General features: G+C 38.4%; 1 protein-coding gene across 1 annotated transcript in view; it reads right to left on the bottom strand.

The window, feature by feature from the left end:
• Positions 1-1,853: 1,853 nt before the first annotated feature.
• LOC149243064 (GDP-mannose transporter GONST2-like) overlaps positions 1,854-20,043 on the bottom strand; it is a 29,906-nt gene continuing 11,716 nt past the window's right edge. The window contains exons 2-5 of the mRNA XM_089367759.1: positions 4,740-4,894; positions 2,966-3,082; positions 2,742-2,839; positions 1,854-2,480 (exon numbers count right to left, since the gene is read on the bottom strand). Of these exons, the coding sequence (XP_089223885.1) occupies positions 2,434-2,480; positions 2,742-2,839; positions 2,966-3,082; positions 4,740-4,876 (399 nt within the window). The 5' untranslated portion in view covers positions 4,877-4,894 and the 3' untranslated portion in view covers positions 1,854-2,433. The remainder of the gene's footprint in view (positions 2,481-2,741; positions 2,840-2,965; positions 3,083-4,739; positions 4,895-20,043) is intronic.

The raw sequence follows: 20,043 nt of genomic DNA, 5'->3' as shown, positions 1-20,043 counted from the left end.
GTGGGATATATCCTCGTGGGATGGGATGCATTGGGCTGGCTAGAGCCTGATCGACCTGCCTTCGGATCTCCTCCAGGACTCCATCCGCCTCCGCGATTTGCTGAATGGGATTGCCCCCTCTCACATCCGCAGAAAAGGCAGGCGAGACTGGGGCGCTCTTTCAGCAGGCTTCACAGTTGCCCAGGGATATGCAAATCTCGCCTCAATTCCAAACGTACCTCCTGATCCGGCTCCATGGAAGGCTATCTGGGGCATCCCCTCGCTGCCCAAAATCAACATTTTCTATTGGCTCCTATGCCACAGAAAAATTCTAACCGATAACAATCTTCAAAGGCGTGGATTCTATGGCCCGTCCAAGTGTTTCCTATGCAAAGAGTATGTGAAATGTGCCATGCACCTCGTCTTAAAATGCAACTTCACTATGCAGGTCTGGAGAGAGCTGATGGACCATTGGAACCCCAAATTTGAGCTCCCTGCCTCCATAACAGATCTGTTCGCTAATTGGAAAAACAATTATCCCGGTCCCCCCCCCCCCAAAAAAAAACAAAGTGATTAAAGCGGCTTGGTCTTCTCTCCTCAAAATTTGCTGCTGGCAGATCTGGCTAGAGCGAAACAGCAGAATTTTCAGAAGCATCCAGCACGATGCCAAGGTGGTTGCGGCCAAGGTAAAGATCTAGTTAAAAGAATGCCTGGGAGATCAAAAAGACGACTCGAATCTCAGTCAGCTAGACATTGATTGGGGGACCTCCTTGAACCTGCAATTTCACCAAGCCGTCAGAAGCATGGTCTCTCCCGAGGAATGGCAAATAAGGGGAAAAATAAGGAGGATTTTCAAGACTGGATCTCCAAGCAAAAGGTGCACTCTCTCTTCTTTGACAGGGCAGCAAAAGGAAATCCTGGCAAGGCTGGGGTAGGAGGAACTGTTAAAAACACTGAAGGCATATCGATCCACAACTTTGCCTGGGGTCTGGGGATCAACTCCAGCATCCAAGCTGAAGCATTGGCCCTCTACCAAGGTCTCAAGTCGCTCTTGAATCTGGAAATCAAGGAGGCAAATATTTTTGGGACTCCCAAGTGATCATAAAACTCATGGTGTCCAATTCTACACCTCAGGACTTAAGATTAGCAAGGCTGATACAAAGAATCAAAAGCGTGGCAAAGCTGTTCCAAAAACTGAATTACTTTCATGTTCTGAGAGATAACAACAAAGAAGCAGATCTTGAAGCTAATAAAGCTGCACTTCTTTCCGCCGGGGCAGTGATATGAGACGGGGACAAAACATGGGATCCAATTCCATAACTCAACTCAGCTGATATGTTTTATTGTTTGATTTTAAATCAGTTTGTTTGTATATTCAAGCTTGGGAAAATCGCAGAAATAAACTACATTGCTGAACCCAAAAAGAGCTGGAAGGGGAATACAAGCCCCATAGTACCTCAGAAGGTCGATTCTACTTGGATCAGGCTCACCCCTATTGTAATCAGAAGTCTGGTATTTAGGTCATTCAATTAATACAATCCATAACCGTTCTTGTGAAAAAAGAACATTCAATTAATACAATCCATAACCGTTCTTGTGAAAAAAGAAAAAAACATAACATGAAGAAGATACCTGATACAGTACTAACCAGATGAATATGGATCACCAAACTAACATCTGCAATATTTATGCAACGGATTAAATACCTTTCAAGGGAGAACAACAAAAGCTTTCTTTAGATTCCAAAGAGGTGCACTTTCAAAAATCCAAAAAAAAAAGCATTACAAATGTGAGATTGCGACACCAAAGCCATTGAAAAGACTTTGATTTGTGTGTTGCATCCAAAGAGTCTGTCCATGAGGACACAACATGCGACATTTAACATTGAAAATGAATATTAAATAATTAAAGTAGAACTGGCTTGCACCAGTTCGGAAGTAGCGACATCTCGAAAAAATTGTCAACCTGTTAAAGGTGCCACGCCCATTTATTTTGCTTCCCATATCTTTTTTTATCTTCAGCAGTAGAGTCAAGGACTGCTTGACATATTTAAGTGGGAGATTCATTATAAAAATTTCACTGGAGGACAATACTAATCATCTGCTGTCCATTTTTGGGACGTATTTTGTCTATAGATATGCCTTCTTATGTAAAAGAGATTTGCTTTACTGCTCAGTTACAATTAGAGCATAAGATAAGCTTCCAATGGTTGTTGTACGTCACACTGTCACAGAAGCCCATTCAAGACTCTTGATTAATTGATAATAGTCACACACAAAGTGAACAATTCAGTTTCACAGGCCCGAAAACCTTTCTGTGATTCAATAATTAAGACGATTTGAGAGATCAGAGATCCTACAAAAAGGATCTGCACCAGCGAATGGGATTTCTAAAATTCCCCACCCTTTTCAACATGCAACACTCTAAGTTTAGTATATTGTCTGCCATTTCAATTTACTTCGACATTTTGGCCTTAGCAAAGAATACTCCTGCGAAAAGTCCTGCAAAGTGGCAAGACATGTTGTGAGAAAGAGACTGATCAACAGAACCAGCACATTATACTACTCACTAATATAAATGATTGAAAAAGAAACCACCTACCCATGAAAATCATGACTCTAGTCGACACCATATATTTTTTATTACTATAAAATAAATTGTGATACCATTTTCTAAATTCAGAACATGAGAATCCATGTATAAGAATCATGAGAATTTAAATCCAAAATGGAAAACAAGTCTCTTGTCCAACAATGAATTACCGAAAAGTATGCTGAATAAATTTGGAACATTTATTGGAACTTTAAAGAGCAATATCCCAGCGAGTGAGATAGGAATCTTATTCAATGATCCCACCAAACTGCATACAACAAACATTACGTAAGTATTGAAAAGAACAATAATCGTCCAAAAATACATATTCTCAATTTACTCTACATGCATCTTCCAGTGTGAAAACATGTCAAAGTCAAAACGGAATGCGAACCTATATGTTGTAGGTCCAGTCTGATGCAAAAACCACATTGATGTGAAACTAATCGCTAGGCCCAGCAATCCACTGGAAGTTGCCACAACCCAGAACACTGGAATCCTAAGTACGGGCCTGCTTTGAAATTGTAAATCAAATAATGAGATTATTTGTACTAGAAATATCCATTCCATTCACATATTATTGAAATTTGAAATGTTTGTATTATTGTTCAATCTGGAAACATGTAATCAAGCCAAAGTCACAAGATGCGGACTCGAGAATGACTCAACAAACTGAAGAGCAAGAGTTTCATTAGAACTCGCGAAATACTTAGCAGACAACACAGAATATAAAGAACTTCACAAAATATGAAAAGAATTACAGAAACAAACAAACAAAAAGATTTTTCTATGACAATCCTCTTGAAAGACATCAAAATAAAGGCATGTAAAATTAAATGGATGTGAATGTTTACATATGTACTTCAAAGTCCAAAAAATCATATTTACAAATTCTAGGTCAGAAGTCATTGGAATGTGTTTTTTGGACATGTATATCATGGCCAAGTTCCTCAGGTCAAACTCAGCTCCGTATTAATAACTGGCAATCTAAACACCCCATTTCTGTCATCTACTCCAGAATCTAGCAAAATACCGCAGCCAGAGTTCTGACAGATCCAGTTGTTTTTAAGCTTTTAAAGGTACTAGGTCAATTCAGAGACTGCCAAAATCCCCAAGGAACAGTTCTATCATGAACGCAACTGTGACTCTGGTGGAACTATGGTCAGAGCCAAAGTTTCCGCTGGATTTCCACCAGAACTTTGGTCAAAAAGAGGGGCGTTTTGAGTGTCCCTTATCCTACTTAGCATTTTACAAGACTCGGCCATCCTCTGCGAGTCTTGCAAGACTCCTCCAACTTTTGATCAAACACAAAATTGTAGCTATTTTGACCAAGTTGACCGAACCTTCCAGTCACTGGATTAACCTTCCAGTCGCCCATTTTCTTGGCTGAGTTGAGCCAATACAGCGAGTACTCGGAAGAGAGCCAACTACTGAATCAATGAGTCAAGCACACCACTTCTGGACATTACATGTGCAAAAACTGGAATTATGAGAAAAATGAGCAGATTATGACAGAAAATGTTCAGATACATGTACGGTTCTCAAGTAAAACTACTGTTTGATAAGATAAGTTAAGATAATTATTAATGTCTGATAAATGAAAACAAAAGTAGGTCAATGGGACTGAAGGGTACCACCAGTATGAATACAATGTGAGAGTGCAAGAACAACTATTAGAAATGTCAAAAATAATATAAAGAAAGAAACCTACGAGATATAGCATTAGAACATATGTATAAATCTATAAATCTGTGGCCCACGGGGTGTAGAGTAGATTGTGACAGGGTGTTCTGTTAAGGCACGTTGTGATGTAAAGGTCATCAGTTTGAAATTCCATAGGAAAAATCCAGCCATGCTAAGCGCTGATGTGGTCCAGGCTGGGTGCGATCCCTGGGTGATTTTGACAGCTTAGATGCCCCTAGGTCATGGCTACTCAAGCCATAGATTAGGCTTGTCAATCATCTTAAGACTCACAAAACCTAGCAAACAAAAACAAGGTCTATAAAACTAAGGCAAAGTCACGGTGTTATAGAATACTAAATGAGTTTGTACAACTCAAGTACCTATAAGACTCCAGAGAGAGTGTGTGAGAGAGTTGAAGCATTAAATGCACATTACAAATAAAAGGAAAGACCATGCTTAAGAATAAATAGAAAAAGAAGACTTACGAAGAATATAAGTATTCCCATTCATTGGAAACTATAATTAGTGAAAGTCCCAAAGGTAGTGAAAGTAAATTGTTCAGCAACACCATTGAGAATTCATTCAAATTTCCTGATTTTGTTTGTTGCTTTGCCACATCCATAACTCTGCGCAGTGTTAGCTGCAGACAGACGATGAGATTTTGTAATTAGCTTCATACTTCAGAAATGTAATCAACAGAGAACTATAAAACCATGTCAAGTCGAAGTTTATAATATTATGTGCATAAAAGTTAGATAAACAAAAAATTAATATATTTCTGAGCTTATCTTCTTTAGATTACAGTTACAAATGATGTTGAACTCATAGAATTTAAATACCAAATAGACTTGCAATTTGACAAGGTTATATTCACCAGCATAGATCCATCTTAAGCCCGGATCTATCAAGCACTGACAGGGATTGAATCCCCTGATGTGCAATCCTCTTTAAAGTGCAAAACTTGAAAAAAAAACTTGCACCTCGAGAGCTTTGATCCCTCTTCAGGCTTAAGATAGATCTATGCTGGTTCTTTATATATGTGTATGTGCATGCGCACATGCCATGTGTCAACTCCTTGCTGAACATAAAAAGAATTTCACATCTCCTTGATTTTGAACAACACACCAATGAAATGTTATGGCCATAAGAAATTTTAAAACATAATGGAAAAGTATAAAAGGATCTATCTTCCTCATAATGGAAAAGTAAGTGAGAATAGTTTTACTTCAATTTATTTATTTCTCTCTATATAAAGTCAATATAAAATAATGTTACTTGATATGGAAATTGAAATTTATTTATTTATTTGTTAATATTTTTTTTAAATACCGCAAGAAAGGAATTATCAATATTATTTTAGATCTCACGTGTAAACTCCATATTTAGTGAAGGTATTACACATCTCTTTCATACTAAAAACTTAAAAAGTACAAAGCACTCGCGGACGAAATTAGAAATTTTTTACTAAAATTTATGTAAAATTATGTTATTTATAGTGGACATTGAAATAGTCTATTCATGACCAACATTCAAATATTTTTCCGTTATTATTTATTAATACGTATGTTCGATATTGAAAGTTTTTTGTTGTTATTTTTAAATTTTGGTAATGTAGGCATTTTTTTATTTCTTTTAATTTAACGTTATGGGGCATCATCTCTCCCATACGGGGCCGTAACAAGCATAATTGAAGTACATTATGTGTTTATTGGAAACCCCAATTAGATCATATGTTATTTTTTCAGTATACATGAGGAGCTTCAATTTAAAGTTTGTTTTTAATACAAATTAAAAAATATTAAAGGATCTCTCTCTGGAAGAGAAAACTGAAAGAGCGATAATAAACATACACTGAAGCCACGACATAAGTTCTAAAGTAACATGTTTAAAACAACCACACCAAACCAGAAACAAATGCTGTCATAATATGCATCAGGCCAGATTCTTTAAGGTGAAATACAACAATAATTTCCATTGTTGTGTGTTATTTTTATTGCTTTCATGTTCTCGTACAAGCATTATTCATATAACTTAAGACTTTGACTGAAACTGTGCTTAAGTCAGAAATTGCAGCTGTGGAACTAATGTGTAAAATTCTATGCCAGACAAAGCAAGATTTTTCATGCCCACTTAGGTTTGATTTCATCTAATTTTGCAAGTTATGAAAATGGGACCAGTATGTCTCAGAAATATAAGACTTCTGTGATGCAGTGAATATTTCTTCCATAACCATGGAAACCAAGAAAACCGGTTCATGTAACTCAAAACAATTAAATTCAACTCGTTGTCAATTTGAATATATCTGAAGACTGAGACACAAAGTCATAGTCATCTGTGCAGAACATATAGGCAAAGATACCAACAACCAATCAGAACTGAGGCCATTAATAGGGGTGTAAGAGCCATTGTCAGACTTGGAACAGGAAATCCTGTTATTATGGTTTTGTAACTATATTTTCTTTCTGTTCATAGAATCTTATTTTAAGCGAAAGTCCTCATAAGCCCTAGGAGCAGGGGCCGAGGTACCTGAGAAGGAGAAATAGGATAGCGAGACTGCTATTCTGTGGAAGAGAGATTTCTGAGTGTGTTGGTTGAAGTCTGTTCAACAAGGAGAAGTGGACAGTGCTGGTTGGAAGGCTGATTATATAGTGATCTTGAAGGGCAAAGACCACTGAGAAGCTGAGTTGATCTGGAGCTAATATATTTAAGGTATTTGAACGAATAAACACATTGTGAGCAGCTGGTATGCAAAGACATTAAAGCAGCAATCTCTATGTGACTAAAAGAGGCAAAGGACTTCCAGGTGTCAAGAGCAAGTGGACATAGACGGCTGGAAGCTAGCTACAGCAAGTCAAGTTTTGTTCTTGTTCTTTTGGGCAGATTGAGGGTCAAAAGGAGCTGACCTCAAGCCCTAGTTGTTTGTATCAGGATTTTGTAAGGGCCATGATCCCTGGTACAGGATCCCTGTGTTTGTGTACTTGATTAGCCATAGACCTGACCTCGGGTATAAGGAAAATCCAACAGTTCCTTTCCCAGGTGCTTGAGTTGTATAAGTTTAAGGAGACATTGTAAGAGTTAAAGAATGGAAAATCTTTAGGACCTGATGATCTGTCTCTGGAATTCTACAAAGAATTTGTAAATGTGGTAGGTTCAACATATTTGCAAATGTGCCAAAAATTATAATGTAGTGGTGGCATGGGGGAAATGATTAATGTTGGCCTTATCAAACTAAATCCTGAAGGGGTCAAAAGGGAATTGCTGGGTGGTCAATATATAATTACTTTTCTCACTGGTTTCTCAGAAAATTCTAGCCAAGCCCCTAGCCAAGTGTATAGGCTTATTAGTATCCTGTATAGTGTTAGATACCTAACACTTGGGATTATAGTATTTTTGTAATTAAATATTAATTTAGGAGGTGTTGCCTCAAAATCTAGCAGGTCTTGTGAGGGGGCTCGCAATACAAGAGCTAGACCAAGGGACAACACTAAGAGGTGGAGGCCCACTGTCACCACAACACACACCTCCTGCTCTTTAGTGGACTTTCACCATAAGGAAGGCTTCTCGGTATTTGGTCACCTAACAAATATTCTATGTCCATGGCTCAAAGGTGACAAATGGATAGGCTCAAGAAAAACACTCAACTTAAAGATAAGGCTCAATCCAATAATGACAAGGAATGGCATGCACTACAAGAGGCCTATCAAAGGAATTTATGACCTAGGGTTTAATGAATAAGCAAGGATAAAGGCTTATCAAGGTACAAAATACCTAGAAAAGGATTGATAAAGATTGATTTGATCAACAATTGGGGCAACAAGCCTTCAAGAAGCCCTAAGTTGAAGCCTAGGGTTAGGTTAGGGTTAATCCTAGGAAAAATTACCTATAGCTTGTGACATCAGCCCTAAAAAGGAAAAATTAACCATGGAAAGGGATGGATTTTGATGCAATAAGACTCAAACCACGTGTATAACCTCACCAAAGGTCAATGCACTCCTAGCTGAATTCAGCCCTATGCCCTAGCCTTGAAGGGCCAAAATGTGAGGGAGAGAGAAAAAAAAAATTAAAAGATGGTTTTCAATGATTTGTGATCACCTATGTGGATTTTAGTGCTTGATTCTTGGGCGATGGAGTCTAAGGGAAACCTACTAATGGAAATATCAAATCCTAGTATGGGGTAAGGGAAAGAAAAACCCTAGCTACCACTTTGTAAGGGGATAAAGTCACGAAGAGAGCTTAACATGAAGATCATTCAAGGGACGTCATACATTATTAGTTAAAACATGCAATACTTTTCCAAGATTCCATAGAAAAATATTTGGCATAATTAGCACAAAGAAACTATAATATCCCAAACTAGGAAATACAATGAATATCAAAAACATGCACTAGGCTACAGCGAGAAAATCCATCCATGCAAACACAATTTTACACAAGCATAAATAGATCAGTAAATCATAGAATAAAAGCAACAGATCTGAACCATTTTATTAAATATTTCTTGGAGTTGAATACAATGGAGTAGAATGATAGAACCCAGGCTTGCTATTGCAAGCATGCAATACCAAAGTGAATATCTAAGCAAAATCCAACTAGAATAGGCCCAATTTGTCCAAATGAACTACCGAGAAAATTTTGGTTGCTAGTGCTACTACTAGAGGCAAACTCTGAAATAATCCCACAATAATGCTCCAAAAATTTTGAAAAAAAATATAAGGCTCCCCACACCCAATCCAATGAAACCCAGAAAATCTCAACCTGAATCCACCGATCAGTGAAGCCTCAAAATTGTGTGTAGCTCCTCTCAGTGCCAATGAGCTACAAAAATCGATCCACAGTAAAATGCATAATTTTCCCAAAGGGAAACTCCTCCAAAACCCCACGAAATTCCTTCCTCAAACTCCTAGCCAAAATCAGCTCCAATATCTGGCACAACAATGTTGCTCAGCCCCTGCGCAGAAAATAGCCAGTAAACCCCAGCGCAAGCCCAAAGAAGAAGAAATTTGGCCCACAAATCTCCAACACTTCCAGCCTAGAAATTTCTCAAAATCAACTCGTCCTTCTCAAAGGAAAATCTCCACAAAATAGCCATCTCGGAAGACAACAATTGCTAGCTCCTCAAACCCCAGCGAAATCCTCCACTGTGTCCTCTAGAAACTCACACAAGCTAAACAAAATAATGCAAAATCCCACACAAAATATTGAAATCTCCCCACAATCTCTCTTCTTGAGTGGCACTCGAAGTCCCCTGAAGAAGAGTTGAATTTCTACCTAGAAATCCCTTGTGCTAAAAAGCATTGGTTGACTTGTCTAAGCAGCGCAAGCAAACTCTCCATTCTGAAAATGAAATGCCAAGATGATGTAAAAATGAGGCTCTTCCCTTCCTTTTATAATTGTTGCTCAATCATCAAATCTAACAGGCTCTAGCACTGGATCATTGAGATCCATGTTGGCCAATGCCAACTCAATAGTGGTGTCCAGACCCATATCATCAGGAACAGTGTTACTTGGGAGCGGGAGCGAAAGCGGGAAGCAGGAGCAAAAACGGGAGCGGGAGCGACATATTCAAAAGCTCTTGGTTTGGTGCTCTTGATTAAATACGAGTTCCATACCCTAATACATGACAAATTCAATGGAAACATTACAATCCCCCAATCCTAAAATCTTGAAAAACTGATAAGTCTGCTGGATTTTGAATGAAATCTAAAATTCTACTTTCTCCATATGAAATCCAATGAGGTCGGAACCACTCTCAAACATCCTGAGTCATTTCATGGTAATGTTAAAAAATAAAGTAAAAGGATGAAAATGAAGATTAAGGAGAATGTCACTTTTACTTTAAGAATTTAACATTACCATGAATAGCATATCAATACTAGGGCCTAGACTTGATCATGAAGCTGCCAAAATGCTTTACTCCTTGCTCCAACAGCACAAATCACTTGCCAAATGACAATTTTAATGAGCAAACACACCCTTTTCATTCCCGCGCTAAGCTTAGTGAGTCCTGGAAACCGGACACATGTCCTAAAATCGCGACACGGTTTTGAAAATCGTGACACGCCCTCAGACACGACGTGTCCTGTGATTTGGACACGAATCCGGACTGAATCGTGTCGGATTCGCTGGATTCGGGATTCGCAGGGGGTTTAGGACGAATCTGGTGACTTAGGTTTCAAGTTAGCGTATTATTATTATTTTTTTTTTGTATGTATTAATATATAAAAGGTTCGAACAAAAAAAAAATCGATTTTCATTTTTTTAAAGATTAGGTGTTACTTTCAAGTGTAGTTTTGTTTTATTTTTTAATAAATCAAAAAATCTCATATAAAAAAATAAAAAATAAAAAAATTCATAAAAGGTTTTTTTTTTTTAAAGTTCCTTTTTATTTTTTTTAGAATCATAGTTTAGAATAGATTTTAACTTTATTTAGATTTTAGTTCTTCTATTTTGATTTTTTTTTAATTTAGAATTTTAAAAAATAAAAAAGACTAAAGTTGAAAAGGGTTAGTCTTTAGGTTATATTTAATTTAGATTTAAGTTTAGATTAGATTTTAATTTTATTAGGATTTTAGTTTTGTTTTATTTTTAAACTTAAAATTTTATAAAAATATATAAAAAAAATTTAAAAATTTTTGGAAAGATCAACTAAAAATCGAAAATTCCTTTTGGTGTCTTTTGTGGTATTTATGTTCCACTTCTTTATAGTTAAATGCGCTTAAATGTTTATTTAAAGATTAGCTATTGAAAAGTGGTGAATCATTTTGTGGGTTGGTTAGCATTTGAATTTCATGGTTGAGTAATGAATTTTGATCTTTTGAAATTTAATTGCTAGAACATTGCGCATCTATTGAATATTTTGCATCTGGTGAAATTAATCGTTGCTTGGATTATATAATGCTCGTGACATGTTTGATATTTTGTAAATATTTTCAAGCAATCATTAAATTACTTCATAAGCAGCAGCGAATTAATTACTTGGTTTTCATTGACTTCATAAGGCACTGGTCTTAAGCATTTAAAGATCTAAATCAAATTCTAAAATCGATCAAATGCTTGTTTTTCCCTGCTGTGTCTCCCAACCCAACTGGTTCCTAGTTGGTCTTCCTTTTTCCCATAGGGTCTACCCCCCTTAGCCTGCTTCAGGGAGACGGCTTAAACGAAGAGATCGGGGATCAAGGTGACAGCCCCCGGTCTGAGCGTTGTCACGCTGCCTGGACAATCTGTGCGACAACATTTTTTGGCACCGTTGCCAGGGACATTTTATTCTCGGCGTTTCAACGACATTCATCTTCTCATTTCTCATCATTCTCATCTGTTAATTTCAGCCGGCAACGACAACATTTTTTGGCGCCGCTGCCGGGGATAGAGTTTTTCTATCCCTGGCGTTTCAACGACATTTCATCTTCATTCTTCTCTCTCATCTAGAATCTGGAATCTTTTCATTTGAGCTGGCAAGGTCAACATTTTTTGGCATCATCTCATCTTTTCCGCCATTCATTAGCCTGTCAAACGGCCAACATTCTTTGGCGTCATTTGATCTTTTCATCACCTTATCTTTCGTCATATCAGCAACTACTCTTCAGTTCGTTTCTTGTTTGGGTGGCGACTCCATTTCTTTTATTTTTCCCAGACAAGAAGCCTCCCTCATATCTGCTTGTTTGTTGCTTTTTGGATCCTAGAATTAGATTCATTGTTCAAGTGGCGACTCCACTTCTTTCATCTCTTGATTTTCTTGAGCAGAGATCTCTTTCTATCATCCATTTGGTCCCTCATTATTCATCATGGATTATTCGTTTACCCCATGTCATTTTACTGATGTTCTCCATGATATTCCGGAAGTGGCCATTTCTAAATTACCTTTGTTCTTGGGTGGTGATTCAGTCGCTGTTAGAAAGCATTTAAGCAAGTTTACTCGTATAATGATCATATATTGTAGATCTCCTCAGTATGATCATGAAGATGTCAAAATGCGTCTATTTGTCCTTTCTTTAGAGGGTGATGCTTTGAATTGGTTTAATAATTGTCCTGAAGATTCTTTCACTTCTTTACAAGACATTGTCAATGTTTTTAAAGATGGATATGGTTATCAAGATAGCTCGCCTTGTGCACCTAAAATTGTGCAACAAATGAAAGTAATCTTATGAAGGGTCCAGCTGTCGAAGAAAGATTTCAAGACAATTCTTCATATCAGAATGTGCCATCCACCTGTACCATTGCAGATCAAATCCATGATAGTGGAAAAGCATGGACAAATTGTAAAATCAGTGTCAACAATGAAAGGGAAAATCAAAAGAAAATTACAGAGGAACTAATGTGGCTAGTAAAAAATATGGAGATCAATCAAACTAATTACACCAATGATATGAGAACTTTATGCACCCACCTGGAAAAACGTGATAAGGAGATGTAAATCATCAAAATTAAACACTTTGATCACGTAACTAACATGCAAATTCAGCGTGCCAAGGAAATTGAGACCATGAAAGCTAACCATGACAAGGAAATTAATTTTATGCAAAGCAAGTTATCAAGCTTAGAGGAAAATATGACGATCATGGAACTCAATCATTCAAATCAAGTGACTGCCAGGGAAGCAAGTTTTCAGGAAGAAATAAGTGCTATTCAGAACAAGTTGTCAACTATGGATGATGAAATGACCATCATGAGATTCGATTATAATAATCAGTTGGCTACCCTGCAAGCAAATCATAAGAAAGAGATAAACTTTATGCAACATTGTTGGATGACCATAAAGGCAAAGGACGACAAAGTAATAAAAGATATGGAAGCTAATCAGATATGTCTTCAGAATAAGTTATTGACCATGGAAGAAGACCATGCCAGGGAAATCAGTGCTATGAAGGTTGAACACTCTAGTCAGATGGATGCCATTACAATACAGGTTCAGAAATTTCAACAACGGTCAGAGGATGAAAGAAACCAAGGAATGCTAATAGATCAAAAGCCTCCTTATCTGCTGCAACAAGCTCCATCTTATTGTGAGGTCCTTTGTTCAATTGAAAAGTAGCTAATTGAAGGTGACCTAGATAAAAAGGAAATTAATAGTTAGGCTGATGCTCACACGGTTAATCCACCAGTCATAGAAGATCAAGTTATAACTCATGGCCCCTGTGAGACTCATCCATCATCCTTAACAGAGCAGATGCAGAATGAAGAAAGACATGTCACGCATATCTTACATACTTCATCTGAGAGCTTTGAAGCAAAAAGTTCCACGTCATTAGTGATACAGCCTGCCACAAAGAAAAAACGCAAGAGAAAGAGAATGAGAAGAAGATTTGATGCATCAGATGGTCGCGAGCAACTTGATTTTTGGATAGGCAAAGTTCCTACCGTATGTAGAATTGGACATGGCACATCCGAGAAGCAGCCGACAGATTTGCCTGAAAGCAGGCAAATGCTCAGTATACACTATATTGAACACATCTGATGCCATGGGGCATCCTCTGTATTTCTAACCCTACTCCTTGTTTTTTCAACATTTTCATTTCTGTTTTAGGACTAGATTTACTTTTCATGTTACTGGATAGTTAATAAATGAAGAGCTTATATCTTTCCTGTGCTTAATGTTATATGATGATTTTTGGATGGACGCTACTTATGTTTTGTTGTGTGTTGCATGGATGCAGATTCTGGATTCTCACATTCCTACAATGCAGCAACGTGTCCCCAAGTAGAGCCAGATGTTGACCACTACGTGTCAACTACCCATAGCAGTACACCCCCTTTTTCGCAAAAGGGATAGCGCTTGATCAATGTGTATGTGCCATTCGACTATCATCATCAGCCCAATCATGTTATGTTGTAAACCCAGTCTACATGTGTAAATTGTAAATAATCTTAGCAGATCAGTGTCGTGTATGTATTTGCCTAGGTAAACCTAATTTTCTAGTGATGATCTACATTCTGGAAGGTTTTTTGTCTCACCGATCCATGATCAGCGGAGTTTTCCTTCAGCCTAACCCCAAAGCCGGAATGGATTTTGTCATTAGAATCTTAGGGGAATCCTAGTGTGCTAGGTCGAGTCTATGTAAAAGTAATTTGGAAATAATTCTGACTACTTGGTTAGGTTATTACAGAGTGCTTGATCTGCTAGATTATAGTTGTGCCACAGAACTAGGTGGTCTATGAGGGTCTATGTCAAATGGGTTTTCCCCCTTAAGATATAAAATTGTAAAAGTCATGATGTAAAGTGTCTTGAGGGTTAGAAAATGTTTTATCCCCTCATAAGTCTTAGGTCCTAAGTGTTTTTTCCAAAGGCTAGGTTCGAGGGTCTAATAAAAATAATAACAAAATTAAAAAATAAAATAAAAAGTGAAAATAAAATAAAATATATATAAAAATTTGAAAAATAAAATAAAATAATAATAAGTCAAAGTTTTGAGGAAATAAATGCAAAATTTTAATTTTTAAAATGCATTTTAAATTTCGACGGATGAGATTAAAATAGATTTTGATCCTCATCGACGGTCAAGATCACTTTGACATGGACCACTCGAACTAGCCGTTGGGAATTTTTCTATTAAATAGGGTGTCAAGGGTCATTTGAGATCATTCGATCTTAGAGTCATGTGCTAGAGAAAGCTCTCTTGTAATCATTTTTCATGTGCAATAAAGAAAGACTTTGGGGTTGAAATCTTGTTGGTGTTACTCTTCCAGAAATGTTGTAAGATGTTTTATTTATGTGCATGATTTTATTTTCAGCAATTGATGATAGTTTTATGAAGAGTGATTTTAAACACAAGTATCTTGTTTAGTCACTAGGGTTTGAATGATAGTTAAATTTCTTAATATGATGGTAGGTATCCCCATTAGATTTGGATTTTAGTATTGTTTTCTCCCTCTTTGTTAATGGTTGAAGTAATCTGTGCAGGAAAATCTAGATTTCGAAGTTTACCAGGCATTCGAGGAAGTTCTTGGCTTAACCAGCCAACTCCCAGATTGCATTTTCTGAAGAGCCCAGCGAGTTTTGATCCCAGGCTTATCATTAGAATTTCTGTTGTGGATGCATCAAGGGTTTTCTAAAGCACCTCACATTAAATTTAAAATTCTGAAAATATTTCTGTGGCATATTGACAAATCTGGCTAGTTAGAGCCTCTAAACTGTGAATACTGTAATTATTTAGATGGTTTTAGTGTTTTTAATTTTGTTTCTTGCACATTTTACTTCTAGGTGTTCGGTTTTTGCAGGTTGCAGGTCGGAAGAAAACATTTTGTCCGAAGCCAGATCTAGGCCCTAGAGGGTAAGATTTGCCCTCCTTGTGGGGTTTTTATAAAGGAAATCTGAAGCAAAAGATTCAAATTTTTTTTTAAAGTTTCTAAAGAATCAAGGGGTTTTCCAAGCTATCTGTTTGCTGCCTAAGATTTTATTTTACAGGAAATTTTTTTGAAGAAGAAAAAAATCAAGCTGCAGGACTGCTTCCTCACTTCCATGCAGCGTTTTCCTTTGGCAGCCTTTCTCCCCTCTCTGCGTATTCATATCCAAGCCCCATTCTCCTTCACCGCTGCCATACCTCCTTCAAAACCTGCGTATTGTCCTTACTCCCCCACATCGCATTCCACTGCTACCTTTTCCCCTTCACCATCCAGCTACACACCCGCAGCCATCTCTGTGTATCCACGCTGCCCGCCAGCATTCTGGCCATCTGCGTGACTGCTCCATCAGACCTGAGCTCCTCACACTGCCAGGCCTGCGATATTTCCACGCTCCCTTCATCATCCTCACCTGCAATCCACTGCCACTACCCACGTCCTTTCACTCCTCGGACCTGCGGATTTCCTCCACTCCGGCAACAAACCCTCGCACAGCTACTCCTCACGCAGCTCCCTCTCTCCCTGCGTCCATTCTTCAACTCCCACCATATCACGCTGTTGTCATTGCAGCTCCACGCTGCCTCAAACCTGCGGCTCTTTCCTCAAGTCTACGCAGCCTGTCCGTCGTCCCATCGCTCAGCTTCTCCACCCTCAATCGGAACCACGCTAACCTGCAAACTCGTCAAAGCTGCCATCGCATTTCTGCTCCTAGCCGTCACCTGCACACAACAATACAAATTAAAAAAAAAATGATTCTATGCGTGGGTAGGTTTTAGATTAGTTTTTTTTATTTTGATTTCTTTTTTGTTAGTTTCAGGTTAGCGTATTATTTTTTTTGTATGTATTAATATATAAAAAGTTTGAAAATAAAAAAAATCGATTTTCATTTTTTTTTAGATTAGGTGTTAGTTTCAAGTTTAGTTTTGTTTTATTTTTTAATAAATCAAAAAATCTCATATAAAAAAATATAAAAATAAAAAAAATTCATAAAAGGTTTTTAAAAAAAAAGTTCCTTTTTATTTTTTTTAGAATCTTAGTTTAGAATAGATTTTAACTTTATTTAGATTTTAGTTCTTCTATTTTGATTTTTTTTAAATTTAGAATTTTAAAAAATAAAAAAGTTAAAAAGGGTTAGTCTTTAGGTTATATTTAATTTAGATTTAAGTTTAGATTATATTTTAGTTTTGTTTTATTTTTAAACTTAAAATTTTATAAAAATATAAAACTATATAGAAAATTAAAAAATTTTGAAAAGATTAAATAGAAATCGAAAATTCTTTTTGGTGTCTTTTGTGGTATTTATGTTCCACTTCTCTATAGTTAAATGCGCTTGAATGTTTATTTAAAGATTAGCTACTGAAAAGTGGTGAATCATTTTGTGGGCTGGTTAGCATTTGAATCTCATGGTTGAGTAATGAATTTTGATCTTTTGAAATTTAATTGCTATAACATTGCACATCTATTGAATATTTTGCATCTGGTGAAATTAATCGTTGCTTGGATTATATAATGCTCGTGACATGTTTGATATTTTGTAAATATTTTCAAGCAATCATTAAATTACTTCATAAGTAGCAACTAATTAATTACTTGGTTTTCATTGACTCCATAAGGCAGTGGTCTTAAGCATTTAAAGATCTAAATCAAATTCTAAAATCGATCAAGTGCTTGTTTTCCCCTGTTGTGTCTCCCTACCCAACTGGTTCCCAGTTGGTCTTCATTTTTCCCATAGGGTCTACCCCCTTTGCTTGCTTCAGGGAGACGGCTTAAACGGAGAGATTGGGGATCAGGGTGACGGCCCCCAGTCTGAGCGTTGTCACGTTGCTTGGACAATCTGCACGACAACAGTTATAAATATGGCAACCCGCTCCACATTAAACACTTTGCTCACTAAGATTTCGACCGGTGATTTTTCGTTTAAGAGTGAGTCGAGCATTCTGTTGCATGAATTGGGAGGAGATTGAACAAGAATTTCTTACACGAGGGCTAGGATTCCTAGCGACTGCTACACCGCCAGTGCATGTTACCGAGCCAAGGTCCCCAAGGAAGCAAACTACTATTGCAAGCACGTAGAAGCAGAAGTGGCCACAGGCGCCTCCAATTAGGCAATTGCCAACAAAAATTACTAAGGAACAAACAACTAATCAGAGGTTGGACAAGCAAAAGCAGTTGATGGAGCCCCAAGATTCAAATGTGGAGGAAGTGGTCGGTGTTGTAGAAGATATCAACGTAGAAGATGTGGAACCAATCTCTATGTTGCCACCCTATATGCCACCACGAAAGTTGACCTCAAAGGTTACCAGGGACCCAGATGCTATCAAATTCAAAGTCTTTACACCATTGTTACCGGATGAGGTGCCGATTGAGGGAGAGTTGTTGGCAAGGGTGCCACAACTACGCATGGAGGATTGGGATCTTAACGATCGGAGCAAGTATCCCCAGTTCGAGCCCAGCAAGTACCTGAAATCAGTTTACTATGAAGAAGTTGGAGTAACAAGGGTCAAACCACTGCTATGGGAAGCAGGAATTTAGCGAGATGGGTTGTTGAATATGATCTGTATTCCACACTTTAGGCGCAGCAATATCAACACAATTTGTGTGCACCAGTTGTTGGCGTTGGTGCATGATGCATGTTTGTGGTCGGGGCCGAGGATCCCCATTAATGGTATGTTGATTAGAAGAATAATTGTGCTTCCCTACCAGGGAGCAAACCCCGCTAACGCATTTGTTGGAAAATCTCAGGAGAGAAAGTTGGCTGAGACGATGAAGGAGTATAATCTGATCAGGAAGTCTCGGGGATTTCTCATTAGCTCCATTAATGATCAAGTTGTGCGTTTTTCCACGCACATTTTGGCCAAGAAAATAATGAGAAAGTGTCGGGTAGACGAGGTACCCATGCTGGTTGTATCATTGGTTGCGCAGTGCAGCAAGGGTGTCCAGTTTAACTGGGCAGGATATTTGTGCCAAGAATTTTTGGATGACTGTCAGGAGGCACAAGAAGAGGGAAAGCAATTCCACTACATGTGGTTATTGCTCTTGATAGCGTTGACAGCATGGAGAACGCCAGAGGAGTCACAGTTCCCCACTGTGGACCCTGACATCTGTGAGGTTGCGAAGTTTGCCTCGCTATGGGCTTCCAAGGAGCCGACCCGTGTTACAGAGAACAAGATGTTTTGGGTCTTGTTTGAAATGGATTTGCACACCGTGATCAACCAAAAGTCGAGGTTGTCACCAATTTTATTTGAACAATACAAAGAGATTGCAAACTTCAAGGTGGACTTTCACCATGTACACATCCGTGCCAAGAAGGACCTGGAGGAGGTATGGTATGAGCTGCCATTCTTGGTCACTGATGATGACATCGCACAAGTGGTGAGCAACTAGCCAAGTGATTGGCTAACTCCACCAATGAAAGGAGCAGAAAAAGAACAAGCAAGCACCAGTCGAACAGCAACAAATATTTCAGGTGCGCGGACCGAGAAGCAGCGAACCACGAAGGGCAACAAGAAGGGCCAAAAGAAGGTGACTGAGAAAGTCATAGTCGAGCTAGAGAAGTACATTGTACCGAAGACAAAGCACACAACCGAATAGGAAGAAGAGGCCACCAAAGGCAGCGATCAGGGTGGTGAAGACCCTTCTGTTGACACTGAGGAGGTAGATTCCCCTTCATAGTTAAAAGGCGCAAATCAAGTGTTGGAGGAGCACAGAAGAAGCAAAAATTGAACAGATCCTCTGGTGTAGAACCGATGGTCTTCACTGAGGGGGATATCGACAACAAGATTGGGGAGACAATTCGAGTAGTGACGGAGGACATGTGGGGGAACATTGAAGACCAGTACAAAGCAGTGTCTGAGTGTTGACAAAGGTCCAACAGGACCTCAAGGATTTGGAGGTTCAAGCGAGTGCAGTTCAAGCGAGCGTGACTCAGGCGAGTGCGGGTCAAGCCAACGTGGCACCATTTAGCACAACTGCAGTAATCACATCTGAGCTCCAAGTTGTGCAACTACCAGGTGGCACTCTACATTTTGAGACTGTCGAAGATCAGGAGCGCGCGCAACACTAGAAAAATCTGAGTCTCAATCTTGCGGCGCTCCCCATTCAGACCTTGCACGAGTTACATCAGGGAGTCACTGATGAACTAAAGATACGGGAGCAGCACACTCTGTTGGTGATTAAAGAAGTGAAAAATGACAACCAACAGATGTTCAAGGACAAGAATCAGGTCATCAAGGATCAAGATGAGGCAACTGCGCACAGACAGCAGCTAGAAGAGGCCATCACCAAAGCTTGCAGTGAGCTACCGAAGCTCCAGATCCAAACAAAGGCAACACCAAAAGAGAAGCTTCAGAAGATTGCGACAGCAGTGAAAGAATCAAAGGCGGAAGTCGACAAAGTAAAATTTGAGCTGGAAATGCAGATCGCGGAGTTGCAGATGCGGCTGCAGCTAGCAACTCC

Source organism: Pinus tabuliformis, chromosome 8 (genome assembly GCF_031772625.1).
Source record: "Pinus tabuliformis cultivar Carrire ecotype Pingquan chromosome 8, CPIR1, whole genome shotgun sequence".
NCBI classification, from domain to species: domain Eukaryota; kingdom Viridiplantae; phylum Streptophyta; class Pinopsida; order Pinales; family Pinaceae; genus Pinus; species Pinus tabuliformis.
Note: the sequence above shows the minus strand (reverse complement) of the source record. Positions and strands in the feature narration are given on the sequence as shown.